The sequence below is a fragment of the Anticarsia gemmatalis genome, chromosome 26 (assembly GCF_050436995.1).
Source record: "Anticarsia gemmatalis isolate Benzon Research Colony breed Stoneville strain chromosome 26, ilAntGemm2 primary, whole genome shotgun sequence".
In the NCBI taxonomy this organism is placed as follows: domain Eukaryota; kingdom Metazoa; phylum Arthropoda; class Insecta; order Lepidoptera; family Erebidae; genus Anticarsia; species Anticarsia gemmatalis.
The window spans coordinates 1314196-1330651 of record NC_134770.1 but is presented as its reverse complement, the minus strand read 5'-3'; the positions used below and the strand labels follow the sequence as shown (position 1 = coordinate 1330651).

The window sequence follows — 16456 nt, the reverse complement described above, 5'->3', positions numbered from 1 at the left end:
TTTATTTCCATTACTGTTTGTAAATGAAATTTTAATAAGTGTAATAAGACCTAATATGTATGATTCCCATCGGTCTTGTAAGTTGCATTACAAGACCGATGGGAATCATACATATTGGATCGAGGGAAAAGTCTTTTCGCATTATAGTATGTATGAACTGTAATAAAATCTCTGGCTTCAAGAATCACAAATGACATGACATGTACACGGTTCATAAGGTTTCTTTCAGTGTGCTCGTGAGGTACCCCAATATCGAAGTTTTTTGTGTAGAGAAAAGATTTTATTACAAGTTCATACATACTATAATGCGAAAAACTTTTTCCCCGATCTAATATTTAGCTAAGAAATAAAAATTCTAGAACAATCTTTGGTCTGCCTTGAGAGTCAAACCTAGAACGACTATGCAACAGTCGTAATCCAGCAATACACTGCAAAAATAGTCATACATTAAAACTGCAGTATTGCCAAACTGAAATTGATAACAAACTAGAATAAAGGAGTCGAGGTCGTGTTAATTTGTTTTTGTGACAATGAGTGTTGAACAATATTACAATGAACACAGTCAAATTATTAGCATTTTTGGCGATGCTTGCACTGGTAAGTTAATTGTATTAATAATTAAATTTATGCAGGAAATCTCTTATTGTTTTTGTGACTACAATGTTCTGTATTAAATATTATTTTATTTCTTTGTTCAGGTAATCCACCCTGTCGTGGCGTAAGCATATTATATATTTTTAAGTATTAATAATATATATAAGACGATGTAAGGCCACCTAATTTAATTAAAAATATTCTATTAAAGAGACATTATGGATTAAAGGTATATCACATATTTTCAGATACATTAACTAACAGATGTTAAGAATTGTTACATTAACTTAGTAATTATTACTAAAAGTACTCCATCAATTTTAGTTCAGAAATGCTCACAAACATTCGATAATTATCTTTATTAACATATAGCAACAGGTGTTAAAGTTATTTATAAGTGTTTCTGTTTTCAGGGCGGCCAAAAGAAGCAGACTTCGACGCCAGGCAGCCGTGTCAAGCACAACACCACGTTATGTTCAAATGATTGTGTTTAATCGACCATTTGTGATAACAATTAATGAAGAACCGGCATGGCTGACTCCAAGGATGCGAAATATTTCTAATGCTATGCAATCGATGTTTACAAGAAATTGAAGTATTTTTTGGTGATCTAAAGTCTTTTTTGTGTTCAAAGATGTTACATAATTAAATTGATATACCTAAAATAAAAAAGCCTGAAATAATTAAATTATTTGAATTTGAAATATACCCGTTGTGCTTACAATATATTTGCGTTTTTATTTTGTTCATAAGCATGATGTAGGCGCGAGTTTATTGCCTATATACCTGGCACATAACCTCCGTTATACTATTGAAAATATTTAATTACTAGCACTTAGTCCAACCCAGGAATCGAATCGAGATCAGCAGTCGCAAAATGGTTCAGTAGTAAAACATAAATTAATTATTAAAACAGATTTATTTGTAAATAGAAAACAGTTTATATTAAAATTTCTCATAAAATTATTTGATTTAAGACTGGATTGTGCCGAAAAATGGTTTCACAGTGATTTTGATTGACATCGCAACAAAAAATGAGTGCAAGCAACATCTGAAAACAAAGAAAATATTGGTTAAGTAACGTTAGTGAACATAAAATATAAATGGGACAATAAATGTATTAATAATTTCAATTGAAAATAATTATTAATATTTATATTTCTCACCTACTTTAATTTCTTTATTTCCTTATAAACCTTAGGTATGAGTTATTTTTAATTGCACCTTCAAATTGGTACTCATCGACATTTTATGTAATTGGTCAATACTTCATAAATAATTAATTAAAATTACATGAGGTTTATTATGTTTTTTAGTTTATTTTTTATAATAATATCTTTAAATAATGACATGAATATATTACTCAATAGGCATATAGTTAATATAATCATACGTAGTGAGACATACCATATTACATATCTTTATCATGTTCAGGACACACAACCCCGCGGCAAGTGTCGCCGTAGTCCAGGCACGGACGATCTGACGGCTTCAGCGGCTCAGCTTTAGGACAGAAGTGGATCACACTGCGAAACAACAAAAATAAATTAGCGAATAAGACAAAATACCAATGAATTTTCCAAATTATAGTTAATGTTCGGACATTAAGCCTTTTTATGCATCAAATCTATACATTAATATGTGAAGCAAAAACTTTGGACATCTTTTTACGAAAAGCGCACGGACGCAGAAGTATGAAATTTGGCACATTTACGTAAATAAAACATTACACACACTACCATGCATTTTACATTTGTGTTTATACATAGAGCACTGACATAGACATCGTTTTATATGTATGTTTACTGAGGTCTAACTAAATGTCATACATTTTTGTATTAAACTAGCTGACCCGCACAACTTCGCTTGCGTCCAATAAGAGAGAATAGGTAAAATTTTTCCCCGTTTTGTAACATTAATTACTGGTACTCTGCCCTTTTGGTCGTAGCGTGATGATATATAGCCTATGTCCTTTCTCGGGTATCAAAATATTTCCATACCAAATTTCATGCAAATTGGTTCAGTAGTTTAGGCGTGATTGAGTAGCAGACAGACAGATCGACAGAGTTACTTTCGCATTTATAATACTAAGTAAGGATAACTTATTATTTAAATTAATTATAGTCATCTTTCGATTACTGGGCGACCACTAGTTTTACTTAAATCGCTTCGCAATCGATACACGCAATACAATTTTTTTTCGTTTGTTTGAAGGTGTAAATATAAAATACAAGTAACGTACCCATATTCTCCCTTCTGCATCCATTGTTCATCTAACTTGCACAGTTGTTCGTATTTACCCTTCGGCATGGCGCAGATCAGCTCAGCCTTCACTGTCCGCACCGCTATGATAGGTGCCGGGATAAAACCTGCAAACATACGTTATTACGGGTTAAAAATAAATAAATTTTAACCCATTAATGTCTCACAAGGGTCTCCACCCTAAATAAGGGAGGGGTTAGGCCTTGAGTCCACCACGCTGGCCAAGTGCGAGTTGGGGACATTGCATACCTTCAAGAACTGGTCTAAAGAACTCTCAGACACCCAAGGTTGCATCACGATGTTTTCCTTCACCGTTGAAACAAGTGATAATTATTTCTACACATAACTTCGAAAAATCATTGATGTGTTGCCTTTGGTTCGAACCTGCAACCACTTGAGTAAAAAAGAAGAAAAAGAATATACCATTAAAATATACCTTGCAAGCAGGGTTCGAAGCCGGTATAAGGGTTGACGTTCCTATCTCCCAGCAGTTTGCGGTAGTTGAGGTCGCCCTTGAACATGATAGCGACCGCGTACTGCAAGGTTCGATACATGTTGTAGTCGTACTTCTTCATGTCGCGGTACACGTGCGGGTACGTCCAGAAATCTTCCGCCTGGAGACAAGAAAAAATTTACATGATTTACAGGAGTAAAAGATATATATATATATATATATATATATATATATATATATATATATATATATATATATATATATATATTCGCTTAGCCTTTGTTCCAAACTACGTTGGAGTCGGCTTCCAGTCTCACCGGATGCAGCTGAATACCATTGTTTTACATGGAGCGACTGCCTATCTGACCTCCACAACCCAGTTACTTGGGTAATATTAACATGATACCCTTCGGTAAGACTGGTTGTCAGACTTTCAAGCTTCTGACTACTGTTAACGGCTGTCAAAGATCTTCGAAAATGACAGCCGGGACCCACAATTTAACGTGCCTCCGAAACACGGAGGAACTCGATAGTATAAGATGGTCACCCATCCACGGAACAACCTCGGCAAGCGTAGCTTAATCTCAGAGATCGATCCGTGCGGCTGTTGTTAACTAAGCTACGAGATTTCTTTTACAGGAGTAAAAGAAATCTTTAGAAATAAAGAAGAGACATTCATACGCGTTGAAAAAAAAACTTAGTTCCTATTCTATAGTGTCAGTAACAGTGTACGCGACTGCTGTAAAAGGGTCTCAGGTACGAATCCTGGGTCAGAATAAATGTTAATCTTGAGTAATTCTGTTTCGGAGTTTGTAATGAGATACTTGGAGAGTACGTGTCGCATAGGTACACTTGGAATCTTGGATACTATACCCAAAGTCCTGTACAGTTGAATGGTTCAATAGATCTAGCTGCTATAGCCGAATATAGGCTAGGAGGTATGCAACTACCACACAGAGGTCTCAGATTCGGACCCTGGGTCGAGCCATACAGTTTTTCTAACTTAGAAATGCTCCAAATTTTGAAGATGATGATATACTTACCAATACAATAAACTGATCGTTTTCATACATAGTGTTGAACTTGTTACCCAGTTGTCTTAAGTTTTCTGATGTGATTGTCTTTACCTCGGGAGGTCCTTCGTCGCCTTCTACAAATTAAATATAATTGACTTTACTGAACGTTAGAGACTGGATCGAGAATCTCTAGTTATCGACTAGCATTTTTTCAAATCATATTTTCTAGTGTACATGACTTTTGTATGCCATATTCTGTATGACATAGTAGCCTTTGTCCTTCCCGGAATATTATCTATCACTAAATTTTATACGAATTGGATCAGTCTTTATGTCGTGAAAGAAGGCCAAACAATATAGACGCCTATAAATCCCCAATTTTTGATATTTGAACTAAATAAATATGTATCAATAAGAAAATTATCTTACCTTTAGGCTCTTGAGGGAAATCTTTACTATAATTCGCGTTCATACACGCGTTTATTACAAACCTGTAATGTAAATATAAAATTTATATTAAAATAATGATATATTCGTTTTCTACACACAATATCAAGCCTGTTAGCCATTTACCAGTGAACATTACTAAACTCCAAGCTACTATTCAGAAATATTGTTAAAAATTAGGAAAACAAATTGGAAAGACCAATTAAGTAATTTGCCTTATGTGGGAATCGAACCTGTGTACTCATGATCAGTAATCGGATATACTACCACCCGCACCTCTAAGGCAGTCTTAGTTTAGTTTTAATTTGTTACTATTTTTATGATATAACTTAGTACTTACTTAAAATCTCTAGGTGTGACATCAGACACAAACCAAGGCATTTTCTTAACATGGAATCTAACCTGAAAACGAAAGAAATAACATTTTACTATACGTTTTATATATTACTGTATCAAATCCGAGACTAAGATTAGTAGATTCATACACACACATATACACCTGAGTTAGTGACATAAAGAAATGTGGTCACACTTGACTAAATAGTTAAAATAAAAATAAATATAAATATTATTGGACAACTCACACACGGTCATTTGATTCCAAACTAAGCAGAGCTTGTACTATGGTAACCAAATAACTGATAAACATACTTATATACTTCTAAATACATACTTATATAGATACATTAACATCCAGGCTCAGAACAAATACTCGTGCTCATCACACAAAGATTTGTCCCGGGTAGGATTCGAACCCACCACACGCGGCGCCACGGTTGTTGCGGCGAGGTGACCGCTTAAACCATTGCGCCAAACGTGCAGTTGAATTGCACAATTTCATAAACAAAAAAATTGAAATAATAGATTTGTACAGTTGCTTCCATATTTCTGCCACTATCTTTATTTATACTTGCTTTTTGTACAATTTGCTGTTCTATCAAGAATGCGCCGAAACACAGGTCGGCGAACAACTCGTAGCCAGCGTTATCACATACTATATCTGAAACAGAATGGAAATCAATAAATATTTAACTGATAAATTACTACTGACAACTTATTAATAATATTTGTATGTCATTTATGATATAACATAGCGGAACATTTACATGTAAGATCATCATATGTATCAAATACTTACATATGTTAGACAAATAAAAAAAAATATTTTGATACTATTTTCTCGTCATCTTACTGTAAAAATTGTTCAAGCCGCCCGAAGGCCTTTGACATGGCTTAACAACTAATCTTAATTGACAACAACCGGGACCGTATTTATGCCTGCTGAAAAGCACGGAGACGCTAAGCTCAAATCCCACGAAGCGATCACCCATCCATATAATGTCCGCGCTAAGGTTGCTTAACCCAGTTAATCGTTTCCTATTGAGCGCAACTATCTATGACCGCATCGCAAGTTACTAAAGTACTATTCAACAATTTAGTAAAAGACCTAAGCATGCATTAGTTTTATTATGCACTTACCGAATAGAACATGGTTAGGTATGACCATTTTGGCCGGGCAGGGTATCTTGGGTAGTTCCTCCGGCTCCCCCTCGGGGGCGGGGGCGGGGGCCGGAGTGGAGGGCGGACTACCCTTCTTGTCACCCGCGGGGGGAGCGGCCGCCGGCTGGAGAGGTGACAAACGCTCATATTATTCAAAGATAATTAAATTGAAGATTTTGTTTGAAACTTTTGCTTTAAAAGTTTCATTAAATCTTATTACATTAATATATTAATGAGATTTATTAGTAAACCTTAATACAATTTCTACTGTTTACTACCTATATAGTAAATAGTTTGATAAATACACATAACAAAAGACCTATATAGAACTACCAATCACATTATTCATGTACTCATAACTCAATATAATTATTACAAAAAAATACTTCTACACATTTTTATTATAGTACTTTCTGCTTACCAAAATACAAAAAAAAATTAAGAATAACCAAGTAAGGCTAATAGTTAACCAAAAGGCTATAATTTACAGCTTTTCTAAATAAAAATCTATTTTTAAACAATTGTAAACCTTATCAGTGCACAGAGGCATGCCGAATGACGTAGCTAGTCTGTGACAACTGCACTTAAACTTGAAGGTCGTGTTCTGTAAATTAATTAACTAATAAGTTAAAAACTCCATAAATAAGTATCCATACTAATATTATAAATACGAAAGTAACTCTGTCTGTCTGTCTGTTACTCAATCACGCCTAAACTTCTGAATCAATTTGCATGAGATTAGGTATGGAGATATTCTGATACCCGAGAAAGGACATAGGCTACTTTTTACCCCGGGAAAATGACGCATACCCATGGGAAAATTCAGGTGGCGGACGAAGTCGCGGGTAAAAGCTAGTAACCCATAAATGTCCCACTGCTGGGCAAGGGTCTCCTCCCGTAATGAGGGAGGTGTTAGGCCTTGAGTCCACCACGCTGGCCAATTACGGGTTGGGGACTTTGCATAACTTCAAGAACTGTGCTAAAGAACTCTTAGACATGCAAGGTTGCATCACAGTGTTTTTCTTCACCGTTATAACAAGTTATTTATACTACATAATGCTTAGTTTTTGTCGTAGACCATTAAATAATGTTGTAATGTTAATATATAAAGTATTTCTCACTCACCCCTTCAACAGCTTTAAACATGGCCTCCGCTTTGTTGCACACTTGATCTACTATTTTACCCGTGTCATCTACCAACAGCTGTCAACAACAAACAAATATATCTATAAGTAAAATATATATATATATGTCGGAATACGAAAAGAGTATAAAGACTCTTTGGTCGAAATGAGGTCGTATACAGGAAGCCAACGCCATCTAGTGGCGTTCGATGGAGTTAGTGGCGCGCGTTGTTCGAATTTGACAGATGTGATTCTCTTCTGTTTTGGCGGGAATGGCGCGTGGACGACACTGAACCATCGCGCATTCTGTTTTACGAATAATTACGTTATAACTGTTGTTTACTGTACCTACTTGTAATTATAAAGTGTTCAAATGTACGAGTGTGACTTATTATCTATCTGACACTACCCCACGACGCCCACAGTCGATGAATAAGGTTTATCACAATGAGTACCTATGATGACGGAGGAAGACAACCCAGAGAACCCACACCCCTCCGTCACATCATCATATTATCAATTATGAACCCGTAACGACGACGATGACGACATCAGAAGTGGGATTCGGTGTCAGATAGTAAGAGAAAAGAAACGAACATATGGCGAGCTATGTTTAAGCTGCAAAATAAGAAGAAAAACAACAATAACCTCAAAAACAAATGAACATCTGCCTACGATTGACTCAGAGAAGTAAGAAACAGACGCAAGATTAAGTGAACCAATGAACTAGCAAGCGAGCAAGAACATCTACGTCATCGTCGGATCAAGCACCGCAACAACCAGCAGCCGTGATGTGCTACAAATGTGGCAAGCCTCGCCACAAAGCCGTCCGGTGAACGAGCGGCGCGGCGCGGCGGCTGCAGCGACGGCAGCGGCGTCGGTGACGGCGGCGGCGTCGGCGGCGGCTGCGCTGGCGGCTGCGCTGGCGGCTGCACTGGCGGCTGCGCTGGCGGCTGCGGTGGCGGCTGCAATGGCGGCTGCGCTGGCGGCTGCGCTGGCGGTTGCGGTGGCGGCTGCGCTGGCGGCTGCACTGGTGGCTGCGGTGGCGGCTGCGTTGGCGGCTGCACTGGCGGCTGCGCTGGCGGCTGCGCTGGCGGCTGCGCTGGCGGCTGCAATGGCGGCTGCGGCGGCGGCTGCGGTGGCGGCTGCGCTGGCGGCTGTGGCGACGGTCACGGTGACGGCGGTAGCAACGCTAGCGGTGGTAGCGGCGCCGCGGCGGCGACGGCGAAGGCGGCGGCCGGGTGACAACGGGAAGCGGAACGAGCGGCGCATTATGTGCGCATACGAGTCGTGCAACCAGCATCGAGTGCATATGACCATAAAGGTGAATCGTTACGTTTTACTTATGGTTCCGTGGCTGAATGCTCAATAGTAAAACAAAGATATGCATCAAAATTTACTGGTTAAAGTTTTAATGTTGTTGCAATGACTGATATTGATCAAAGATGTTGGACGAGTGTTCAGTACAGAACAAATTTTATGTCGTGTACTGTGTAGTAATTAAACGAAAAGTCTTATGACGTGGTTTTCGGTCAGTCATAGTTTGTAGTGATGCACTTCAATGAGTTCACTTTAATTTAACTTCTATTGTGACTGATATTACTGGAAAGTAGTAGAAAGTACAGGACTGGACTTTAACAAATGTTCAGCGCATTTTGAGTTTTTCGTTACGGGTTAACGACATGTTTGACCACAGATAAACTAAGGATTAAGTTGATTAAGTTGAGCATAGTATTATGCGCGGTTGTATTAGAAAAGTATTAGATAACAAGTTCAAAGAGCCTTTTGAAATTATTGAGATTGTGGATAGATGTTGGTCAGAGGTCATGTACCAGTCGATATAGAATTTGATGATAATGAGATTGATGAGTTTGTGGTGAAGGTATTCAAACGAGTGAAGGTTTCTTTCGGCCGTATTGTGTTCGACCGTATCAGTTGTTAATACGTATTCGTAGCCCGGTGGAAATCGGTATCTCTTGAGGCAACTCAAGTAGTCCGTGGGTGCGCGGTGAGCGTTTAACACTGACGGAGGTCGTGGTCTTGAGAGACCGTATTGAGTGGTTCGACTTTGGAGAAAGTCGTGGTCTTGAGAGACCGTATTGAGTGGTTCGACTTTGGAGAAAGTCGTGGTCTGTCGAGACCGTATTGAGTCATTCGACTTTGGAGAAAGTCGTGGTCTGTGGAGACCGTATTGAGAGGTTCGACTTTGGAGAAAGTCGTGGTCTGTGGAGACCGTAGTGTAGTCCAAGAGGGATGCACGTGTGAGCAATGTGATTGCTCGTCGGCTGGAGAGCCGTGGTGTTAGAAACTTTACTCGGGGATAACTGTCAACTAAGAATTGTTTTTGTACAGTGGTTTTAAAGGTTGATTCGAATGGCTTTGGTACATGACTCAGGCTGATTGTTGTTAGTGAAACTATTTTGAATACAGTTTCCCAATGTTTGTTCGTAAATTGAGGTTTAATTAAAAATCCAAGTAAAGCTCTTAGTAGAGTTATGAGATGGACCCAGTAATTGTAGAGTTGGGTCAGGAGTGGCCGAGTGTGACATTGTTCTGTCGTGAGATATTTTGTTCACAGAGTGACCATCACACGAGGACGTGTGCAAGCAGGATGGCCGTGTCGGAATACGAAAAGAGTATAAAGACTCTTTGGTCGAAATGAGGTCGTATACAGGAAGCCAACGCCATCTAGTGGCGTTCGATGGAGTTAGTGGCGCGCGTTGTTCGAATTTGACAGATGTGATTCTCTTCTGTTTTGGCGGGAATGGCGCGTGGACGACACTGAACCATCGCGCATTCTGTTTTACGAATAATTACGTTATAACTGTTGTTTACTGTACCTACTTGTAATTATAAAGTGTTCAAATGTACGAGTGTGACTTATTATCTATCTGACACTACCCCACGACGCCCACAGTCGATGAATAAGGTTTATCACAATGAGTACCTATGATGACGGAGGAAGACAACCCAGAGAACCCACACCCCTCCGTCACATCATCATATTATCAATTATGAACCCGTAACGACGACGATGACGACATATATATATCTAGTACAAATTGTATAATAGAATACGGGAATTAACGCGACCACGGCGAGTGCAACCTGCGCCGAAACGTTAGGCATTTTAAGGTAAAATGCGTGTTCGCGTTAATTCCCGTATTCTATTATACATTAAACATGCAACGCGGGAGTTTAAAAGTTATGATAGTACAAATTGGCCGTAGCTTATACATTTTATAAACTGGCTGTAAATTTTTCTAAACATGAAAATCTATACAGCCTATGTCGGAGTCAGCTTCCAGTCTTGAAAATGACACAAAATTTTATTGTCGGCCACTGGCGCGTGGTTAAGGTGGGTTCAATTCCCACACGAAACAAAAATTTGTGTGACTGCTCTCTCTCTTTATAGTGCGGTTGGTAGTGCATCCGACTGTTGATCATGAGGTCCCGGGTCCGATTCCCGGGTCGAGCTAAATACCATTCTAAGCTCTAAGGTCTATTTTAAATATATAAGAATATTTTTCAATATTAGCCAGGAGTTTAGCAACTGATAAAGATAATGCATTATATTATGTACGTACCTTATCTTTCAAATCTAAGATCATTTGTATAGGGTCGATGGGCCCACTGCTAGGTTTAGGAGGGGGGGCTCCCCCCTTCCCCTTGTCCTTGCCGGCGGGCTCGGGGGCCTTGCCCGCCGCCGGGGCGGCCGGGGCCGGGCCTGTGGAGAGGGACGCCTTACCTCCGAGTGAGAGGGAGAGGTCGCAACGATTGGCCCATAGACATAACTGGAAATAAAAATGCTTATTATTGTTTGAATGACTTGTTAATGTATAATTTCGATAAGACAAAAAATAATCTGGTCTCGGAGACCGGTGACGAAGTACAACTAGACCCAAAATAAGATTATGTATTATGGCATAAATATTTGTTTTAAGTGGGAATCGTATCCACACTCTCACGCTATTATGTGTAGTGGCGTAGTGACCACTCAAACCATTGTACAGGGGACCTCAAATGTCTTTCAATCGCGTGGATAAAACCAGCCAAGTTAAGTTATTTCTTATAACATCAACTTTGTGGCAAAAGAAGGCTGGTCAAAAGAGGTCTGGCTGTTTTGGAGATAGGGCGGAACAGGCACACATATTCACAAAATATTATTTACCAAATTTTAATTAAAATATACCTTCAACAATGTAATGAAGTCAGCTTTTCGTTTGTCCTTCTCACTTTTACCGAGCATGTCGATCACCTTGTCTGCCGCCATGCACATCGGCTCCAGGAAGTCCTGGAACGATTGGTTCTTCTGCTCTTGGAAGTAGTCGAACTTTCCTAGACTTTTACTGAAATATATATCACAACATGAATTAAACCGAGGTTTTAATATTTTAACTTAGTATTAATGATGGCATCCCTATGTCAACCTTTTTGTATATTTGCATGCTATTGTAAATGGCAAAATGTGTCTTGTACCTATTTTTATTTACTACCATGTTTTGTTACCACATTTTACGCAAATAAATAATTATTCTATTCTATTCTATTCTAAAAAAATCTGAAGGAAACTAACGCCATCTAGCGGCCAATAGTCGAATTATCTTTTCAATATACAAGGTAACAAAAATACATCTGTAACTTAGAAAATAATAATATAAACTAATTACTAGACATTCATTATGTTATCTAAAAATTTGTAAGTAATTAATTGTGTCTGGGTTAAGTTAAAAAGAATTCTTTAATTTTTAATAAAGCGCCATCTATGTGAAAACTTTGGTACTACTTACACTCCTCAAATGTACTGAAGGTAGTTAATTATTATACAAACACTAGATGGCGCTGTACTCAAACTTATTTCACAAAACAGCATTATTTTCTAGTTAAGTCTGTTTTTATTTATTTATTTGGATTACGTACCCTAATTCACAGCCTTCATACAATTTCCTATAAACATAGCACTCGGTGAACATCCAAGTGTTAAGGAAGTATGTCTTATTGTCTTGTGACTCGATCCATTCGTTCCATTTCTTAGCTTCTTCCGTCTCTACAGTGAACGGATCGTAAGGTTTGTTTGTTACTAAGTCGTTCTTCAACTTTGTCACTACTTGCATGAAGTTTCTTAGGTCTTCATCTGACTAGAAAACATAGGAAAATAGGTTAGAATACTGTTAATTATTATTATAGGTATAAAGATGTACTTCAGAGTAAACATGTCCAAAAGCGAAAGATTCTTGCTTTTTGGAAAATTAGATTTTAAAGGACTTTACTTTGACTTTACTTTTACAAGAAATAGTGATTAAATATGAATATAAATGATTAAAATATGATAATTATGTAAGATCTTAATGTAAGTACATATAATAATAAGCAGGTACATTAATATACTCACGGCACCACTGGCTGATTTAATTTTAGATCCATCTCTAGATAAATGATCTATTATTTTAGTTAATATCACTGGAAATCTTTCCTTTAATGAGTAATATGCAAAACTCCTGAAAAATAAAACAAATAACATTAATTTATTAACAATTATTTATAAACTCAAGTTCTATGTGAAAAACATCTTCAAAAATGCAATAAAAAAATAATTTTATTAAAACTAAGATTTTTTTTTCAAAAATATCTACTATGTTTCACTTACATACAAGAATATTTTATAAAAAACTGAAAAAAGTTACAAAAAGGAAGCCGCCCGAACAGGGACTTGAACCCTGGACCCTTGGATTAAAAGTCCAATGCTCTACCGACTGAGCTATCCGGGCTCTGACAATGTGGTCGAAATTACCGATAACATGCCACTGACTGCTGTTATATTACTAAGAGAAATACATACTGCAATATTATACTTTATTACAACGTTTATAAGGCTTATATTCATTTGGCGTTATTTACACGAAGCCAACTCGTTTGTGGAAATGAATGTCACAGTTACAGAAATATAAACCTTATGTTTTTCGCCTAAAGTAGTGAATTGAGTAACAGATATTGGCATGACAAATTCATGGTAATATTTTACTGTGAGAAAACAGCTGGTTGTAAAAATAGAACTAATTCTAGATTAAAAAAAGGGGGTTTTTAGTTTTTTTTTATTATTAGCAAAGTTTAGCAATTATACAGCCTAAAAATATCAGGAATTCAGAAGGTATATTTTGGTAATTTTTAATTTAATACATTTTCATGACTACCAACAAAATTGGGTTATATTATCAGGCTATCAAACCATAGCAGTAATTTATTTCAGTTATTGTATTATAATCATTTTAATTATGTATAATAATGGAGAATGTTGAAAATTAATTTACAAGTTCAGGACAATGTTATAAATCTAGTCATAATCTAGAAATGGTAATAAACAACATTGTAAAAGTGATTGTTCTGTTATTGTCTTATCTTTATAATATAGATTTTCATTTGTAAAATTCATCTAAGTGTTTGTAGATGACTTTAAAGCAATTAGCTTTGTGTCAGTACTGCTTATATTTTATCTATAGAATATGTTTTTCTTTTTTTGTATGGAAGAAAGATATGTCTTTACTCTATACATGGCTATGATAAATAATAATCCTAAAAAAGAATAGAATTGATTTCAAAATAAACAAATGTGTATGTTATAGTTAGCATGAATTAGTTAAATTAATTGTTTAAAACGGTACATAGAAAGAACCTAAATGTATTCATACAGAATAAACAAATATTTCAAGAACTAAAATTTTAAACCACGAGGCTCTTAGAAAGAACAGGGGAGTGGCTGAGTTATTATTTATAACAAAATCTATATGGTTACATACAGTTTGAATGTCCCTTGTAACGGCAGATTAATCGGTGTTGCTGAGTCCATAAACGGGGAAGGCAATTTAACAGGAATAAAAGGCCCGCCATAAATAAATTCTGGAGTAACGAAGTAATCTTCCGGCGAAGGCTCTTTAGCTACGCCGACCGAGTCTCGTTGTGTTGATGTCCTAGGTGAACTTGGTGCAGAGGTTTTTGGCGAACTCATTTTTTGTTGCTCTATTTACACGTTTTATGCCATAACAGAAGTACTATTAATTTTGTAGAATTTCGATTGAAAAATGGAAAACTGTGTATTATTATGACATTGCGTTGACATTGACAATCAACAGTGTGCGTTTATGGAGGATGTTATGGTTTTTGTTAGTATGGAACTTTTCATGAACCTTTTTGCAACGCATTTACATATATTGCCGGTCGGCTGTCATTTAATAAATAATGGATGAAGGTCACGGAAAGATACAATTAGAAATCAACTATAAAATAATAAGTTACACATTTCTCATAAATCATTGATTCGTCCAGATATTGGATACAAAAAAAGCTTTTAATTTTTACCGTATTATTAACAATATTCTACCTTTGATACCAAACAATTAGCAGTATAATAGACATAAAAGATTTACCTGCCATACATCCCACATAAATCCTCACAGAATGGGGTAAGCAGCTTCATCACAGGCAAATTTTCTGTATCTATCAAACAATCGTTGTTGTACTCCATTTTCGCAAAAATATTATTTTCAGAAACTTATATAACTTCCAAACTTATTATTTTCAGGTTAGCGTTTACACTGCGAAACTGATCTTGACCGTGAAACTAAAAATAATTTCGTCACCACACACGACCGTTTCACAAGCTGTTACTCGATTGACTGATTTTAACTTATTGTAGGTAGGTACCCATTATAATTATTGCAATGATAAATGAGAAATAAACAACAGTAATAAACTGATAAGATTAAACTTCTTATTAATATTAGCACTAAACTTTTATCAATATTAGTTTATCAAGTTTCCGCTGCGCTGACGTTTGGCCATTTGCTGGAAATGATATAAAACGGTCCACTGTAGACTTGAATTTTTTTATGCACGTTGCTTTCAATTTGTTTATAACGTGTGTGAAAACAGAATATGAAAAAAACATCCCGTTCAGAAGATATAAATAAAAAGTGAAATAGGGTTTTTAGGTCCTAGTACTTAAAGTAGGCACTCTAAAGCCTAACTTTCATCGTCAATATGGATCTTGTAAGGGTCTTCAGTGCCTTGCCGAGTTTTATGTATGTGCATTCAGTAATTAATGAGCAATAGCATAATTTACTACGACCGGACTACTGTAGTGTATCACATCCAATTGTAGGACTTTTAAATGGAAACGGAAAATAAAACTTTTTCCAATAATTAGTGTATTGATCTAACTATTCACATGTTAAATTTCAGCTCATAATCTATACTTATAATAAATCTGTAGAGAGGTCAATTCTGTACATTGAATATATTAAAAAAAAACCAATGGGGGATGTTTAGTAACGGATACTGATACCGAATCTGCAATTTATAATTTTCTTTTCTGTCTGTCTGTCTGTCTGTCCTCCGTCTGTATGTGTCGCTATCACGTAAAAACTACCGGATAGAATGCGCTGAAATTTGGTATATGCATAGAATAAGTAGTGGAGCAATTTCTAGGATACTTTTTATCGCATAAAATTTCATAGATCATTAGAAAATTGAAAAAAATACGTAGAAATCGTTTGAACCTGCGTTTCCCTAAAGAGACCATAGATGGCGTTGCAATCTATTTCACAACATTCGCATATAGTTAACGCGGTGCCATCCGTATCGATACCTGTTGTTCTCACCAACCAATAGATGGCGTTATAGTCAGCAACGCAGCATGTTTTTCCTAATTAATTTATTTTGATTGCTTTATTGTAAAAAAAAATACCTTTGAAACAGGCTATACATTAATAAGATTTTCAAACATAAATGTTGTATGATATATTACACAAAAATGTTGGTTTACGTGGGTCCGGTGCGGTCAGGATACCCTAGATGGCAAACCGAGTCATTTCGTTTGTTGTCGCCCCAACTAACAGATGGCGTAGTAGTTCGTATCACGTAACCAAATTAATTGGTTGCATTAAGGAAATAAATTGGATAGCTGTGAAACAGACTATGTGGTAAGTTTTAAAAAATAAACAACGGATGATATATTAAAAAATAATTACGGGTTACGCGGTTTCGGACGTATCATCGCAAGTAAG

General features: G+C 36.6%; 1 protein-coding gene and 1 non-coding gene across 4 annotated transcripts; both read right to left on the bottom strand.

Annotated features, from left to right (window-relative positions):
* Positions 1–1494: 1494 nt before the first annotated feature.
* LOC142984167 (damage-control phosphatase ARMT1-like) lies at positions 1495–15073 on the bottom strand. Of its 3 annotated transcripts, none has more exons than XM_076131587.1 (16): positions 14819–15073; positions 12790–12895; positions 12318–12535; positions 11590–11746; positions 10985–11191; positions 7399–7476; positions 6803–6877; positions 6253–6397; positions 5688–5773; positions 5114–5175; positions 4756–4817; positions 4354–4460; positions 3293–3470; positions 2837–2963; positions 2002–2120; positions 1495–1645 (listed from the first exon to the last, which is right to left on the bottom strand). In XM_076131587.1, the coding sequence occupies exons 1-15, from the start codon at positions 14914–14916 to the stop codon at positions 2006–2008; spliced, it is 1821 nt and encodes a 606-aa protein (XP_075987702.1). In that variant the 5' UTR covers positions 14917–15073; the 3' UTR covers positions 1495–1645; positions 2002–2005. The 3 variants fall into 3 exon arrangements, with proteins under 3 accessions (XP_075987702.1, XP_075987700.1, XP_075987701.1); XM_076131585.1 differs by lacking the exon at positions 14819–15073 and adding an exon at positions 14192–14529; XM_076131586.1 differs by lacking the exons at positions 6803–6877; positions 14819–15073 and adding an exon at positions 14192–14528.
* TRNAK-UUU (transfer RNA lysine (anticodon UUU)) lies at positions 13093–13165 on the bottom strand. The gene has a single exon. It is a non-coding gene; the product is annotated as a tRNA-Lys (tRNA).
* Positions 15074–16456: the final 1383 nt, after the last annotated feature.

Coding starts and splice junctions, on each gene's coding strand:
- LOC142984167 (XM_076131585.1), bottom strand. CDS start 14,400: ATGAGTTCGCCAAAAACCTCTGCACCAAGTTCACCTAGGACATCAACA. Junction 12,536..12,789: donor TTAAATCAGCCAGTGGTGCC/GTGAGTATATTA, acceptor TATGTTTTCTAG/TCAGATGAAGACCTAAGAAA. Junction 4,461..4,755: donor TTTCCCTCAAGAGCCTAAAG/GTAAGATAATTT, acceptor TTTAATTTGTAG/AAGGCGACGAAGGACCTCCC.